At 37.9% G+C, this 15,219-nt stretch overlaps 1 protein-coding gene across 2 annotated transcripts in view; it reads right to left on the bottom strand.

Annotated features, from left to right (window-relative positions):
• The window catches only part of LOC121423899 (microtubule-associated serine/threonine-protein kinase 1-like), a 48,619-nt gene that overhangs the window by 13,469 nt on the left and 19,931 nt on the right, over positions 1–15,219 (bottom strand). For both annotated transcript variants that reach the window (XM_041619431.1, XM_041619432.1), the window contains exons 10-16: positions 14,367–14,541; positions 13,603–13,694; positions 12,102–12,182; positions 11,529–11,599; positions 2,356–2,583; positions 1,497–1,721; positions 533–800 (exon numbers count right to left, since the gene is read on the bottom strand). In XM_041619431.1, coding sequence (XP_041475365.1) covers positions 533–800; positions 1,497–1,721; positions 2,356–2,583; positions 11,529–11,599; positions 12,102–12,182; positions 13,603–13,694; positions 14,367–14,541 — 1,140 coding nt within the window. The remainder of the gene's footprint in view (positions 1–532; positions 801–1,496; positions 1,722–2,355; positions 2,584–11,528; positions 11,600–12,101; positions 12,183–13,602; positions 13,695–14,366; positions 14,542–15,219) is intronic.

The following is a 15,219-nucleotide window of genomic DNA, read 5'->3' as shown; positions in this document are numbered from 1 at the left end:
CCTGCCATAATTTTTTTTGAAAACATAGGAGCATATTCTGAACTCTGGCTTAATGCAAACTCTGGTATAGAAAAACGTTAGGGTTTAAGGATGGATAGCCATTTACAACACAGTTAAGGATTAATCTATTAGCTCATTTGACACTAAATTAATTGCAAACTATCTGAAAATGATAACCAAAAGTGTATTTTTCTTCACCAGTAAAGACCTCAGTAAACAACAGAATCATGCAATGTGAACAAAATTTTGACTTTCCATTATCTTAGCACAGAGATTGTCCATGGGATAACATAAACTAGATGTCAGAAAATGAGCCATAGTCCAAAGGTCAAGGTCGTGACACCAATGTTGGTTTAGAATACTAAGCAAGTGCAGTCTAGGTTTGAAGAACAGTCTCAAGTTGGGTTCGATGTGCAGATTTTCACATGGAGCAATTGTCGCAATTATCGCTTCTTGCATTACTCCTCGATTCCAAAATAATATTTAGGGGTCACATCAAAAATTGCAAAAAAAAGGGGGGCCAAAGCTTTACCTGTCTGGGAGGGGGAGACTATTTCCCCTGTCGACATCTACTGTGAGGAGCTGCGGCGAGTTCCGAGCAGGCAAGGAATGATGGGATAGATCACTAAGGGGTAGTGAAGCACTGTGAGACCGCTCCCTCCTTTCCATATCGTCTGAAGACTGTGATACGCTGCTGCATGATCGACTGAACCGCGGAGAGTATGTGGAGAAGTTGCCAATTTCAGGGATATCCTCATCATCATCCGAGTCTAAGTCATGGTTGTACCTTTCAGAGCGTGCTGGTAGGAGAATTTTTAAATTCACATCAAGTCTTTTCAATTCAATTCCATTCCAGTCATTTCAATTTGCATTTCTTTAATTCTTGATTTCAATTCAATTCATTTTATTCACTCATTTAAAAATCAATATACAAACCAAAATATAAACAAACTCATACATGAATGTACAATAGAGTTTAAATGATTAGAGTGCCCCTAAGAGCAAAAGCTTTTATAAAAAAATAAAAGTATATGTATAATACAAGACATAAGAAATGATTCATAAACACAGGTGAAAATGAAAAGGGGAACTGCATAAATAAAGACCATAGGCCTTGTAAAAGCACAGATTCTACAATATTTCCAACAATTTATCACCTTATTCATTAAATAGCTCATACAAATTACATTCAACACAAACTCTCAGTAATTAGATCAATTCAGGTAATAATCATCACTTGCCAAATAAAATAAAACTAAATAGCATATTTCATGAATTATCATGTTGCTGATTTTCAATGACAAAGTTCCTGTCATCGTACATGGAGCAAGTATTTCAGTAGTTTATACTAACTCCAATTATTAAAATCAAAATCACCATTGACACATCTTTCAACACAGACAGCACCACAGAGGTGATTTTCCTTGACAAACTTCCTATAAGCAAATCAGAAGCAAACATTTCAGTAGCTTGTAACACCCGTCTAAACCACTCACCATCAAAGTAGCTGGTGTCTTCTTCCCCTTCCAGCTGTGGGATAAAATCAGCCTTCTGTCTGAGCAGACCGTTCCAGTCTACCCCTTGAAAGAATTTGTGTGCCTTGACGTCTTCGGCGCCCCCGGTGCCGAACCTGAAGAGGGGGTCTTGCTGTAGGAAGCTGTTGATCAGGTCCATGGCCTCCTCGGAGAGCGCATCATCTCCATCAGGCCATTCGATCATGACTGCAGGTAGGATGTAGGTCAAAAATATGTTTTTATGGCAGGAGGGGACACATTTTGGAGCAATCAATCTCTACTCCACTTACCGGTATTTGTTGCATCACCAATAACCACGTCACCAATACACACAGTTCTTGATATACTCAATAGATTATCTGATTCTTATCAGAACATTTACAGTTTAATTCAATTACAGTTTAATCCAATTTAACAAATATTGGTATCTCAAAGCAACCGATTTCTAAGCAAGTCAGATGCTTGCATTTCTGACTTGCTTTATGATGCAACTCTTTGTGCAATGGGTCTACAAAAAAATTGTTGACATCACTATAGAAACATTTTTGGGGCATAGGCATACCTCGGGTATCGCTAAATGAGATGACCACATTGTTCATAACCATACTTGATACATGTTTCTTGAGCAATAACACCTGTTTGGAGCATTTTGATACACCTAGAAATGTAGAAATCACAGCCTTGTACATGGCACAGATTAGGATCCTGGCTGATCCGTTAAGTCATCTGTAAATGTGTAACCGACACTTCTGTGACAAAGTGGTAATCTATGAGTTGTCAGAACCGCAACTCTTGGCAATTTCATTGAGACATTCTACACTCCTTGCTTCCCTCCACTTACCATGAATTGTCTGTGCAAAGAGTTCTTCCGGAGTCTCCCCAAAGAAAGGGGGGCATCCTACCAGAAACTCATAGAGGACCACGCCCATGGACCACCAGTCCACCGGTTTCCCGTACCCCTGCCTGAGGATCACCTCAGGGGCGATGTACTGGGGTGTCCCGCACACCTGCTGGTCCTGGAACTGTTTGGTGTCTCGGTCAATGTTGCCTTCATACAAGTTTGTAGTTACTGTATAAGAAGAAAATAATGAAAATGGTGATAAAATGAAATGAGTATGCCTCTGCCATAACTAAGCTGTACGTAACACCAGCCTTGTAATCCCATCATAAGCATCAAACTTAAGGCACGTCATCAAAAATCCCTTATGCGTCGCTACTCGTCGCGACGGAATATCAAGATCCGGGTCTGATTCCAGACGGGGAGCGACGAGAGCCGACGCAACCCGACGACCCCCCTTTTCCCATTCATTTTGGGTGATATCCCTTCCCGTTACATCCTTTTATCTTGCCGACTCGCTAATTGGAGCGTCTCGCTTCGTCGCAAATAACAATGACGGATCGATAAGACTGCTAACAACTTCCGGGTTGCGTGAAGCGAACGTGATTGCATATATCTATTTTTTGCACAGGCATGCCTTTTTATTGCATTAATTGCGATTTTTATATGAAATAAACGATTTCATCATATAAATGCGACATAGATTATATTCCGATGTCTGAGTACTTACCGCCGTCGGCGCTCTTTACTCCCCGACATCACTTATCACCCACGGAGGGTATTCTGTAGTCACATTATTTTTATCTTGGTCATCATATTTCTTACCTCGACATCCTTTCTGTGGTCATAGATTATATTCCGATGTTTAAGTACTTGCTACCGTCCGCACCATTTATTTCCCGTCATCGCTAACCACCCACGGAGCGCATTCTGTAGTCATTTATATTATTTTTATCTTGATCATCATATTTCTTACCTCGACATCCTTTCCGTGGTCATAGATTAAATTCCGATGTCGAAGTACTTCCGCCGTCGGCGCTATTTACTTCCCGTCATCGCTAACCTCCCACGGAGCTCATTCTGTGGTCATTTAAATTATGTTTATCTTGGTCATCATATTTCTTACCTCGACATCCTTTCCGTGGTCATAGATTATATTCCGATGTCTGCGTACTTACCGTCGTCGACGCTATTTACTCCCCGACGTCGCTAACCACCCACGGAGCGCATTCTGTAGTCATTTAAATTATTTTTATCTTGGTCATCATATTTCTTACCTCGACATCCTTTCTGTGGTCATAGATTATATTCCGATGTTTAAGTACTTGCTACCGTCCGCACCATTTATTTCCCGTCATCGCTAACCACCCACGGAGCGCATTCTGTAGTCATTTATATTATTTTTATCTTGATCATCATATTTCTTACCTCGACATCCTTTCCGTGGTCATAGATTAAATTCCGATGTCGAAGTACTTCCCGCCGTCGGCGCTATTTATTTCCCGTCATCGCTAACCACCCACGGAGCGCATTCTGTAGTCATTTATATTATTTTTATCTTGATCATCATATTTCTTACCTCGACATCCTTTCCGTGGTCATAGATTAAATTCCGATGTCGAAGTACTTCCCGCCGTCGGCGCTATTTATTTCCCGTCATCGCTAACCACCCACGGAGCATTCTGTAGTCATTTATATTATTTTTATCTTGGTCATCACATTTCTTACCTCGACATCCTTTCCGTGGTCATAGATTACTTTCCGATGTCGAAGTACTTCCGCCGTCGGCGCTATTTACTTCCCGTCATCGCTAACCTCCCACGGAGCTCATTCTGTAGTCATTTATATTATTTTTATCTTGGTCATCATATTTCTTACCTCGACATCCTTTCCGTGGTCATAGATTATATTCGGATGTCTGCGTACTTACCGTCGTCGACGCTATTTACTCCCCGACGTCGCTAACCACCCACGGAGCGCATTCTGTAGTCATTTAAATTATGTTTATCTTGGTCATCATATTTCTTACCTCGACATCCTTTCCGTGGTCATAGATTATATTCCGATGTCTGCGTACTTACCGTCGTCGACGCTATTTACTCCCCGACGTCGCTAACCACCCACGGAGCGCATTCTGTAGTCATTTAAATTATGTTTATCTTGGTCATCATATTTCTTACCTCGACATCCTTTCCGTGGTCATAGATTATATTCCGATGTCTGCGTACTTACCGTCGTCGACGCTATTTACTCCCCGACGTCGCTAACCACCCACGGAGCGCATTCTGTAGTCATTTAAATTATGTTTATCTTGGTCATCATATTTCTTACCTCGACATCCTTTCCGTGGTCATAGATTATATTCCGATGTCTGCGTACTTACCGTCGTCGACGCTATTTACTCCCCGACGTCGCTAACCACCCACGGAGCGCATTCTGTAGTCATTTAAATTATGTTTATCTTGGTCATCATATTTCTTACCTCGACATCCTTTCCGTGGTCATAGATTATATTCCGATGTCTGCGTACTTACCGTCGTCGACGCTATATACTCCCCGACGTCGCTAACCACCCACGTAGCGCATTCTGTAGTCATTTATATTATTTTTATCTTGGTCATCACATTTCTTACCTCGACATCCTTTCCGTGGTCATAGATTACTTTCCGATGTCGAAGTACTTCCCGCCGTCGGCGCTATTTACTTCCCGTCATCGCTAACCTCCCACGGAGCTCATTCTGTAGTCATTTATATTATTTTTATCTTGGTCATCACATTTTTTACCTCGACATCCTTTCCGTGGTCATAGATTATATTCCGATGTCTAGCGCTGTCGGCGCTATATGTACTCCCCGACATTGCTTACCTATATCTGAATTTTAATAAAAAGTATATGTATTATCTAAAATGGTATAAAAATATATCAGATAATTATAATGTTTGTTATAACTATCGGAATCTACCCTGAATTCGATTTTCTTACACATTTTACTTTGTTTTCTAAGTGACAGTACAATGAAAATATGTATAACATTGTATAATTCAGGTGCATATTCATGTCTAAGGACTGAATTTATTTGAATTAAAAATGAACCTTTCCCCGTTCAACCTACTCCATTGTTATTTTTTTCTTTCAAGATTATTTTCATTTTGTACTCCTTCGATAATTAAAGTGGATACTAAATAAGAATACTTTCTATAATATAAAGGAGAAGTTGTCTTTATTGTTATACCCCATATAATTTATCCTCTTTGAATGAGGCCCTTGGAGAAGAATTAAGCACGCTGAAAATAGGGTTCGATTATAAAACAATTATGTTGGGGAATTCGTTATATGGTTAAACTTCCCTTTTCTTACTTGTATAGAGCAGAAATAGATCAATTTGGAAAAGTATGTTAAAGTTTCAATTAAAACCACATTTAAAGTCAACACAAATTTTGCCCCGCTGACATTTTGTGTAGTAATAGTTTTTTTTAAGAGCGGGATCCTTTATCAACGACTCGAAATCAGCTAAATGCGCGTCTACCAGTGTATGAGTATTTCCGTTACAATAAAATGGGAGTTATATTGAGTAAAACACGCATTAATATTAAATACGGAGAAACGGATAAATATTAGTATACATTGAATATTAAAAATGCTTTGGGCCTAAAAATATGGGTCACTTGACCCTGCAAAGAGCAAATCTCAAGCTATTGTTCATCCCCTGCGTTTATCAATCCCCTGGCATTGTCAATCTTTTCATCTAAACGCACGAAGACATTCTTTGATAATCTGTAATCCCCACCCCAACTCGCTTACTCCCGTGAATAGAAACCGGTAACCTCCGCAAAGGCATGTTTTAATGAACATTATGCACGATCCCTTGGTATTGCCATTCCATTCATCACGTAAAGACAGATATTCTTTGATAGTCCGTTATCCCCACCCAGTGGCGGACCGTGATCCGGAGGAGACAAAGCACGGGGGGCACAGCATTGTTCACAGACAATGAAGTGCCCCCTCCCCCCCAATGCTTTGTCTCCTCCGGGTCACGGTCCGCTACTGTCCCCCACCGCAACTTGATTGATACTCTCGTGAATAGAAGCCGGAAAGCTCCGTAAAGGCATGGCTTTATTACGAACATGTTCAAAATCTATATAGAACTAACATATATTTTATTACCAAACCACCCACCCTCTCCTTAATTAAATCGTCCACTGATAGACTCGAATATGAATATTAATGACGATGTGCATATAACTCTTTTCACAGGATATTTCTAAATTTTAAAATTCAATAACTTCGTTATTTTCGTTATTTGTTATCCAATTTTGATGAAATTTTCAGCATTTTACTTTGTGAATTTTACTCTATTTAAATTGATATATTCTCAGCCCGGTAAAGACTTGAGAACATGCTTATGTAGTACAAAACCAGAATGGGTTCAATTCTCATTCTAATTGGTCTGCGTAATTAAATTAGGGTTGATTTTAGCCGCTGAATAATCTGTAATAATTTCCATTGTTAATAAAACATTGAAATACAAAGATGAAATAAAATAAATATACATAAAAAATTATAAAATCATATAATTGCATAATTAAAAAAATACCCTTTTTCTTTGCCAAAGCTATAAATTATATTCCAAAACTGACATAAACATCTTACGTGAAATTGGGTGTTAATATATATTATGCAAGTAATGTTTCCTTTATAATGATTCAACAAAATTATATATATATTGTCAATGGCTGGTAGGGGTAATGTGTGATGCTTGTGCGGGACCAATTTCGGCGCGATCGACGGCGGTTGAGAACACCCGCCACCCTAAATACATCTCAACACACTTCAAATGAATGGCAACATACTGTCCACTGTGTATATTTAATATAATTTCATAACATTTTACCTAACTTTCCAACAAAGTCGGAAAGCTATACTAAATGGAAGACTCAATTATCATCCCAAATAATGCCCGATTTATTAGACATTTATTGAAAATCGTTCCAGTTGCTATAGCGATATGAAAGTACTTTCGTATACCTGGCAGAATGAATTCTCTACTATCCCGCATAAGATATGATTTACGTAACTTTCCAATAAAGTCGGAAAGGAGTATAGACGCAATCATCACCCCCAAATCGATACCCGATCGTCGGACATTTCTTGAAAATCGTTCAGGTTGCTATAGCGATATGAAACTACTTATACCTGGCAGAATGAATTATCTACTACTACAAGGTATTTACCTGACAAGGTATGTTCAAGGTCATAGGTGGCGGAGCAGAGGATTATCTTTTGTGTTTGGGGGGACGCAACAATAGCCGCCCCCCCCCCCCAACACAAAAGATAATCTTCTGCTCCGCCGCCAATGTTCAAGGTATGTACCTGGCAGAATGAATTCTATACTATCCTGTACGTATAAAATATCATTTACGTAGCTTTTGAAAGTCGGAAAGCTATACTTTAATGGAGTAGACGCAATGATCATCCCAAAGTAATGCCCGATCGTTCGGTCATTAATTAAAAATGGTTCTAATTGCTTGACCTGGCAGAATTAATTCTATACTATCATGTATAAAATATGATTTACGTATAGCTTTCCAACAAAGTCGGAAAGCTATTCTATATTTGAGTAGACGCAATCATCACCCCCAAATAAATGCCCGATCGTTCAGTCATTTATTAAAAATGGTTCTAATTGCTTGACCTGGCAGAATTAATTCTATACTATCATGTATAAAATATGATTTACGTATAGCTTTCCAACAAAGTCGGAAAGCTATTCTATATTTGAGTAGACGCAATCATCACCCCCAAATAAATGCCCGATCGTTCAGTCATTTATTAAAAATAGTTCAAAATGATGGCTAGACCTGGCAGAATGAATTCTCTACTATCCTGTATAAAATATGATTTACGTAGCTTTCCAACAAAGTCGGAACACTTACACTATACTACAATGGAATAGACGCAATCATTCCAAATTAATGTCCGGTCGTTCGGACATTAATTAAAAATCGTTCAAGTTGCTATACCTGGCAAAATGAATTCCCTACTATCCCGTATAAAATATGATTTATGTAGCTTTCCAACAATGTCGGAACAATACTACAATGGAATAGACTCGATCATCATCCCAAATTAATGTCCGATCGTTCGGACATTTATTAAAAATCGTTCAGGTTGCTTTGCCTGGCAGAATGAATTCTCTACTATCCTGTGTAAAATACGATTTATGTAACTTTTAAACAAAGTCTGGAAACTTTTTAACTAAAATGCAGTAGATGCAATCACCATCCCAAATTAATGCCCGATCGCTTTGACATTACCGTTATTAAAGTTCGTTCGAGTTGCTTGTGATGTCAAATTACTTTCATATACCTGGCAGAACACACGCTTACTATCTCGGAAGAAGTATTATTTGTAAGCCTGAGTTTGCAAAATCGGTGGATCGAAAAAAAATACTTCGGCCGATTCGTTTGGTTCACAACAATCAATCATCAAAATATCAGTAATGTCCAACTTGACTACTACTCAATACTTGATTTGTTTCCCCCCAAAATGAAACCGACTGTGTAATTATGCCTGCCTATAGCTATTCATCATTACTTTGAAGTTTATTTCAATCATATTGCGCAGTACTGTTCTTTAATCAAACCAGAAAATGGCGGGAAATTGACGCGATCAACGTGAAATAAATCTTGCTCTCAAGAACAATATTAATATCATGACCATAGAACATTATTTAATCGTAATATTTAACAATGATTTGACGGTTCACCTTTTTTTATACTAACTTTCTTTTATTTTTCCTTCATTTAATCCCCCTTCATTTTTTCTTTCCTCTCAATTCATTTCTTTTCTTTCCTCTCAATTCATTTCTTTTCTTTCTCTCCTTCATTCTTTCGTTCACCTTCCCTTCCAATTCTTTATATTTTTTCACAAGTCTAACACTGTGTAGCCTTCTACGCGTATCTTTGTCGATTGTCCCGTATTTCATTTTGAGAAATCTGGTCACCCTGGCGAAACGTTTGTATTTCGTTTCAATTTTCAATGGAGGACATCATAATTTATGACGATCGACTTGAGTGCACCTGAAAAAAATGATTATCACGTCATGATTGATTCTCGAACATTGTCTCCATGCAAAAACTCTTTTCAAAATCGTAATATCACCAAATAATAACATTTCACATGACAAAACAGAGAAAATTGCTTTTGATATTTTCCCCCATCGATTTGAAGCTAGTTTGTGCCCAACTTTGGGCTCTGATTTCTTGAATGGAAATATGCCATACGTCATCGAACACGCATGCGCATTTTGCTTCTTTTCTCGGAGCTCGGAACTAAGAGACGTCCAGAGATGGAATGAAAATAATTCTGCCATATGAACATAACAAACTCTGCTGACGTCGTCAATAAAAAAAAAACATGCCAGTATTAATTCTTCCATATGAACATAACATACTTTGCTGCATGACATCGTCAATATTCTTAGTATGACCATAAAATCTTATTAAATCGTAATTATAACTGATGAATTTAGGGCTCGATCCGAGACATTCATATTTATTTCGATCGCATGCTCTTGTTTAAAAAAAAAATGGATTGTCATTATCAGGATTAATTCTCGAACATCGTCATAACTCATATCCACAATCTTTCCTCACAATCTTTATATCAACATTGAATAGCAATCCAAATGACCATCCACAGAAGATTACATATTTATTCCCATCAATTTATTTGGAGCACATTTTGGATCCAACTACACAATCTCAGGCAAGTTACAGCGCTCTCCGCTGTTTGTACTTGTTTGCTGGCGCTGACAAGCACGCCTGTTGTTTCGTGAGAGTGAGTAAAATCTTTCGGATCGACTCTGCGTGATTCATGTCTTTAGTATTGTTTCATTTTAAACTTATGTTTTCATCTGCAAATATAATTGTTGGAGATATTTTGAGAAGAATTCGGGAAGAATTCTACATTGGTCCCCGGCCTTTTTTTGTATTTTGTTATCATGGAAAATACAAAAGAACTTTGCTCTGTCATCTGCTTGTGCAACGCTCACCCGGCCAGCGCATACCGTCAGTGCATATGCATGCAGCTCATGCGTGCATAGCCGCATCGACGCGACGACGTCGGAGCAAAAAAATTGACCCAATTTTCTCCGCCTTCAAAATTCGATGTTCGATCGAATTAAAGCTGTCGAACACCGTTTTTCAAAATAATCGTAACTTTCCAACAAAGTCGGAAAAGGAAAAGCACTTGTTGATATAAAAACAAATTGAGAAGGAAATACATAAATCAAGAAAAGATTCGTGCAGAAGCGATCAGAATGGAAGTATTGCGCACGCACGACAAGCCGTCTTCCCGATCATCAGAAAAAATAGTACAGTTGAAGCGAGATCGAGGCTCACATCCGGGTTGCGATGTATTGGATTAGAGGCGTTAATTGGGCCGTCGCAGGGCGTCCCGAAACCAATCAATAAACTGCCTCGGCTGAATAAAAAGCAGACGGACTTCGACGGGAAGCGACGAGGGGCGACGGGGCATTGAATTTACATCCTGTTTTTGCGTCGCGACGGGTAGCGACGCATAAGGGACTTTTGATGACGTGCCTAAAGGTGTTGATTGGCTGATGAGCATTATTACCAAGGTAGTTACTATTACGTGGATGCAATGGGCCCACTCCCTAGTCCTACTTATGATTTTGTCTAATAGCCATTCAACCCATTTAAAATTTTGTCTTATTTCCAGTTTGACTATCTCATTTTGTATAATATCGGTCTAATACTACTAGTCTATTTGGTTAGATGATCCGTTCATGAACCAGAATTTCATTTGACAAAGTAAAAAGAATTTAAAAAATGGAAATTTGATCAACAGGGCATTAGACTAAATGAGGATTGTGAACTTAACAGCAACTCAACAAAATTGATAGTTGACCATGGGCCCATTTCATAACGAGTTGCAGCTGTCGTGACTTTGCCATTGTGGCAACTACCATGGTAACTTTGATTTTGATTGGCTGCTGAGCCCTGTTACCATGGTAGTTGCCATAATGGCAAAGTTACAACAGTTGTGACTCTTTATGAAACGGAGTTTATCCCATGTGGTATCAGGCTATCTGAAAAGTAGAATAATTGTTAGACCAAGTGAATATCAAACACACTTTCGACGAGATACTCACAGCTCATGATTCCAATCTTCGACAGGCCAAAATCAGTCAGCTTGATGTGTCCTGTTGATGTTATTAACATACTGAGGGGGAAAACAGTATAAATCATTGATTGAAACGACATTGAAAGGAAGATGAAATATACACTTAAAACATGGGCTAACAGTGTGAAGACCAACACATGCCCATCGCAGAAGCATTCAAATAATATAAAAACAACTTTACTGATAATTATAATCTGCATGTCATGCTTTTATACCCTTACATCAGGACCTAATGTCAAAGACTGAATTCGTCACTTGATACCCAAATGTAACTTGCAATGAATTCAGTGCCCAACACTCTTTACATACTTGCTAATTTCTTTCCTTAATTTCATCCAAGTGCATAGGGACATGAGTAGCTATATGTTTTGCCCTATAAAAGAACTGAATCTTATTACTATTGAGAATCAAAGCTGAAAAGAAAACACCCCCTTTTTATTGGAAATCTCTGAGTGAAATCAAATACCCCCATCTTTAAAACAGTGGGGGTGGGGGTAGAAGGGCAACCCTAGAAAAGTTCAACTGGATAATAAAACCTTACTTGTCAGGTTTGATGTCCCTATGAACTATTCCATAACTGTGTAGATACTCAATGGCTAGTACTGCTTCAGCAAAATATAATCTGTAAGATAAAAGTGAAAACGAATCCAAAGCAATGAAAATATGTACTGCTTCAGGAAACGTCATCTGAATGATATGAGAATTAAAAAAAAATCATATTTAATAAGATAAAGTCAAATATTTGAATACAAGCTGGTTCAGCAATATATAATATTAACAATGAAAATCAAAACCATGAAATATGTAATATTTCAGCAAAATATAATTTCAGTGATAAATGATGAATGATTAAAAGATGGTATTAACAATATTTTTATTTATTATTTCAAGCATAAAAGACATACCAATAATGATCTCATATTGATCGATGAAATATTGAATGATGACCTCCCCCCCTCTTTAGAAAATAGTAGAAACAAGGATGGTTCTCATCTGCTGCTTATTTTTAAAGCTATTCTTGAAAAAAAATATCTTCATTTAAAGACAATCTTACATCACAAAACATCCCCCAGACATGTTTACTCATCATTAAAATGATAACAAGGCTCCAAAATGTGTTTTCTTGTCATTTAATGACAGAAAGTCATAACTCCTCTATAAACCTATTTCCTACGTCACAGAGCATCCCTGAAGCATGTTTTCTCAACATTCAATGACGTCAAACCATCACAAAAACAAAGACAAAGCATACAATCAGAAAAAAAACAGCTTGGATACAATACATAGGGAGGGGGTGGAGAAAACACACTAGGTATCAAAACAAAGTCATCATAATTTGTGATCATAAATCAGTGCGTGATACGTCATGGGGTTGTAATGACGGAATGTGAAGGTTGACCTTGTTGATGAATACATCCTGTTATGAAAGAGGAGACTGACCTCACAGACAAAAACAAAAGGAGGACTGGTTAAGGAAAGCAAATAATCACCGTTGGTGAAGGTGATGGGCAAACTGTCACTTTAGAGGCAAGCTGGATGCAGCTATCTTTCAGAAGCGAAGCTGAGGATAGATAGCGAGTACATCCAACTTGCTGAGAAAGTGATAGTTTGCCTCCTCACGGTGGCACCACTATACAGGAAGAAACCAATGTTTACACTTCTTTACAAGAAGGAATTAAGAAATAGAAATCAAGGTTTTTCCTCTGGTAGCTTCTAAGTAGATTTTGCATTGAATAAAGAAAACACTCAATGATTTAAACAAAAAAAAATCAATTAGCTCTCTTGGTCCACTTCACCCAAAGTGACTAGACTCCTGCAGGGTCCAGGTGCCCGTTTCACAAAACTTTTCTGATAACAAAGCTACTGAAATACTTCAATTTAATTGGCTGATAGTAAAATTACATTTGTTACTATGACAAGTCCTTATTAAATGGGCCGAAGCTTGGTGAATAGGTTATACAGATAACAGTAAGATTTTGACGATTAATAATAAAGTAAAAAAAAAAGAAGTAAATATCTTAAAAACAAGGTAGTATTCTTACCTGGCTAATTCTAGAGGGAGTGGCCCTATGTGTTTGATCAATGTAGCTACGTCCCCTCCTTCTACATACTCCATCACCATACATAAATATTTCTGATCAAGGCAAAAAATAAAAGAAACAAAACAAATTATAGAGATCATTGCATCGATTTAACCTAAAAGTTAATACACTGAAAATAGCAGGTGATTAGTATAGTTTGATTAGACTATAAATGATTAATAAATTTCTCTTTCCTGATTTGTTTTTTATGTGCTAATTGAAGCTAGTTTCATACTTTACGACTATGCTAGTGTTGTCAAAATGGAAACTAGATGCTGTTCTGCTTATTGGTGCAACCAGTGTAAATTTGGGAACTTTAAAGTTTCCTTTTCTATAAATGCATGACTGTCACAATAAATCAAGTAATGCACAGGTTGAGGTTTGTGATGTTACCTATGTATTCACAATGATATAAAAGCACTTCTCACTTAATCTGCAGAAAGAGATCCTAATTGAAACTTTAAATCAACAAGTATGACAAAAACTTGCTGTTTTTCATAGCCAATACGCAAGTCAGAGTCAGGGATTGATTCTTCGGGACACTTTCCTTGAAGAATTTGCACAGCTAACTGCTCCCCGCTAGTGTGTCTTGCTAAATGCAACATTGCAAAAACCCTTAGGTGTGTTTCATCACCACACTATTTACAATACCCTCAAGTGTACTGCATCACCACACAATCCCCACCTGTGCATTATTTGTATGATAATAAATGTTCTAATTGTACCTTTGTTTCAAAGCTACAGTAGAGAGCAACAACAAAAGGGTTTTCAGCGAACGTGAGGATGTCCCTTTCAGCGAAGACCTGCTCCCGTTGGTTACGAAGGGCGATGTTCTGCTTGCAAATCTTCTTCATAGCAAACCTCTGTTGGGATTCCTTGTGACGCACCAAATAAACAGCACTGCATTGAGAAAGATGAGCAAACAAAGTTTTAAAAACAACCAAACTATTATGTTAAACAAAAAGGCCTGTATTCTCAAAGAGGATTTCTCTAATTAGTGCACTTCAATTAGGGGCCCTTTGCCAAAAGTGTGCATTTACAATTGGACTTTTCTAAGTGTATGCAATAAAATATGTAAACTCATAAAAATAAAATTAGCATAGTCTATGGTTTTGTACCAAGGTACAATTGAAACTTCTTTCGAGAATACATGTCAAAAAGAAGTTTAAAGAGCACAAAAAGAATCACACATCTAAAAGTTCAGAATTAAGATTAGACATATAACTATTAATTTAGGAGTTGCTCTTAATAATAATAATAATAATATGCAACATTTATACAGTGCTTAATACAAATGTTCCTAAGCGCTGCATACTATTGCCCTGGCTTTAGCACGGCTACCCTGATCGGGCACATCGAGCATTCACGGAATTCCTTATTATCAGGTACCCATTTACTACACCTGGGTAGAGAGTGGCAAATGTAGATGAACACCTTGTCAAAGGACGCTAGCGCTGCGGTGGGATTTGAACCCCGGACCTTGTGGTTCAAAGTCCGAAGATGTATCCACTGAGCCACAACACCTCTACATAATTCAAAGAGCAATTCTCATCTCTCAAGATGATAAACTCGAGTAAA

The sequence above is a fragment of the Lytechinus variegatus genome, chromosome 11 (assembly GCF_018143015.1).
Source record: "Lytechinus variegatus isolate NC3 chromosome 11, Lvar_3.0, whole genome shotgun sequence".
Taxonomy (NCBI): Eukaryota; Metazoa; Echinodermata; class Echinoidea; order Temnopleuroida; family Toxopneustidae; genus Lytechinus; species Lytechinus variegatus.
Note: the sequence above shows the minus strand (reverse complement) of the source record. Positions and strands in the feature narration are given on the sequence as shown.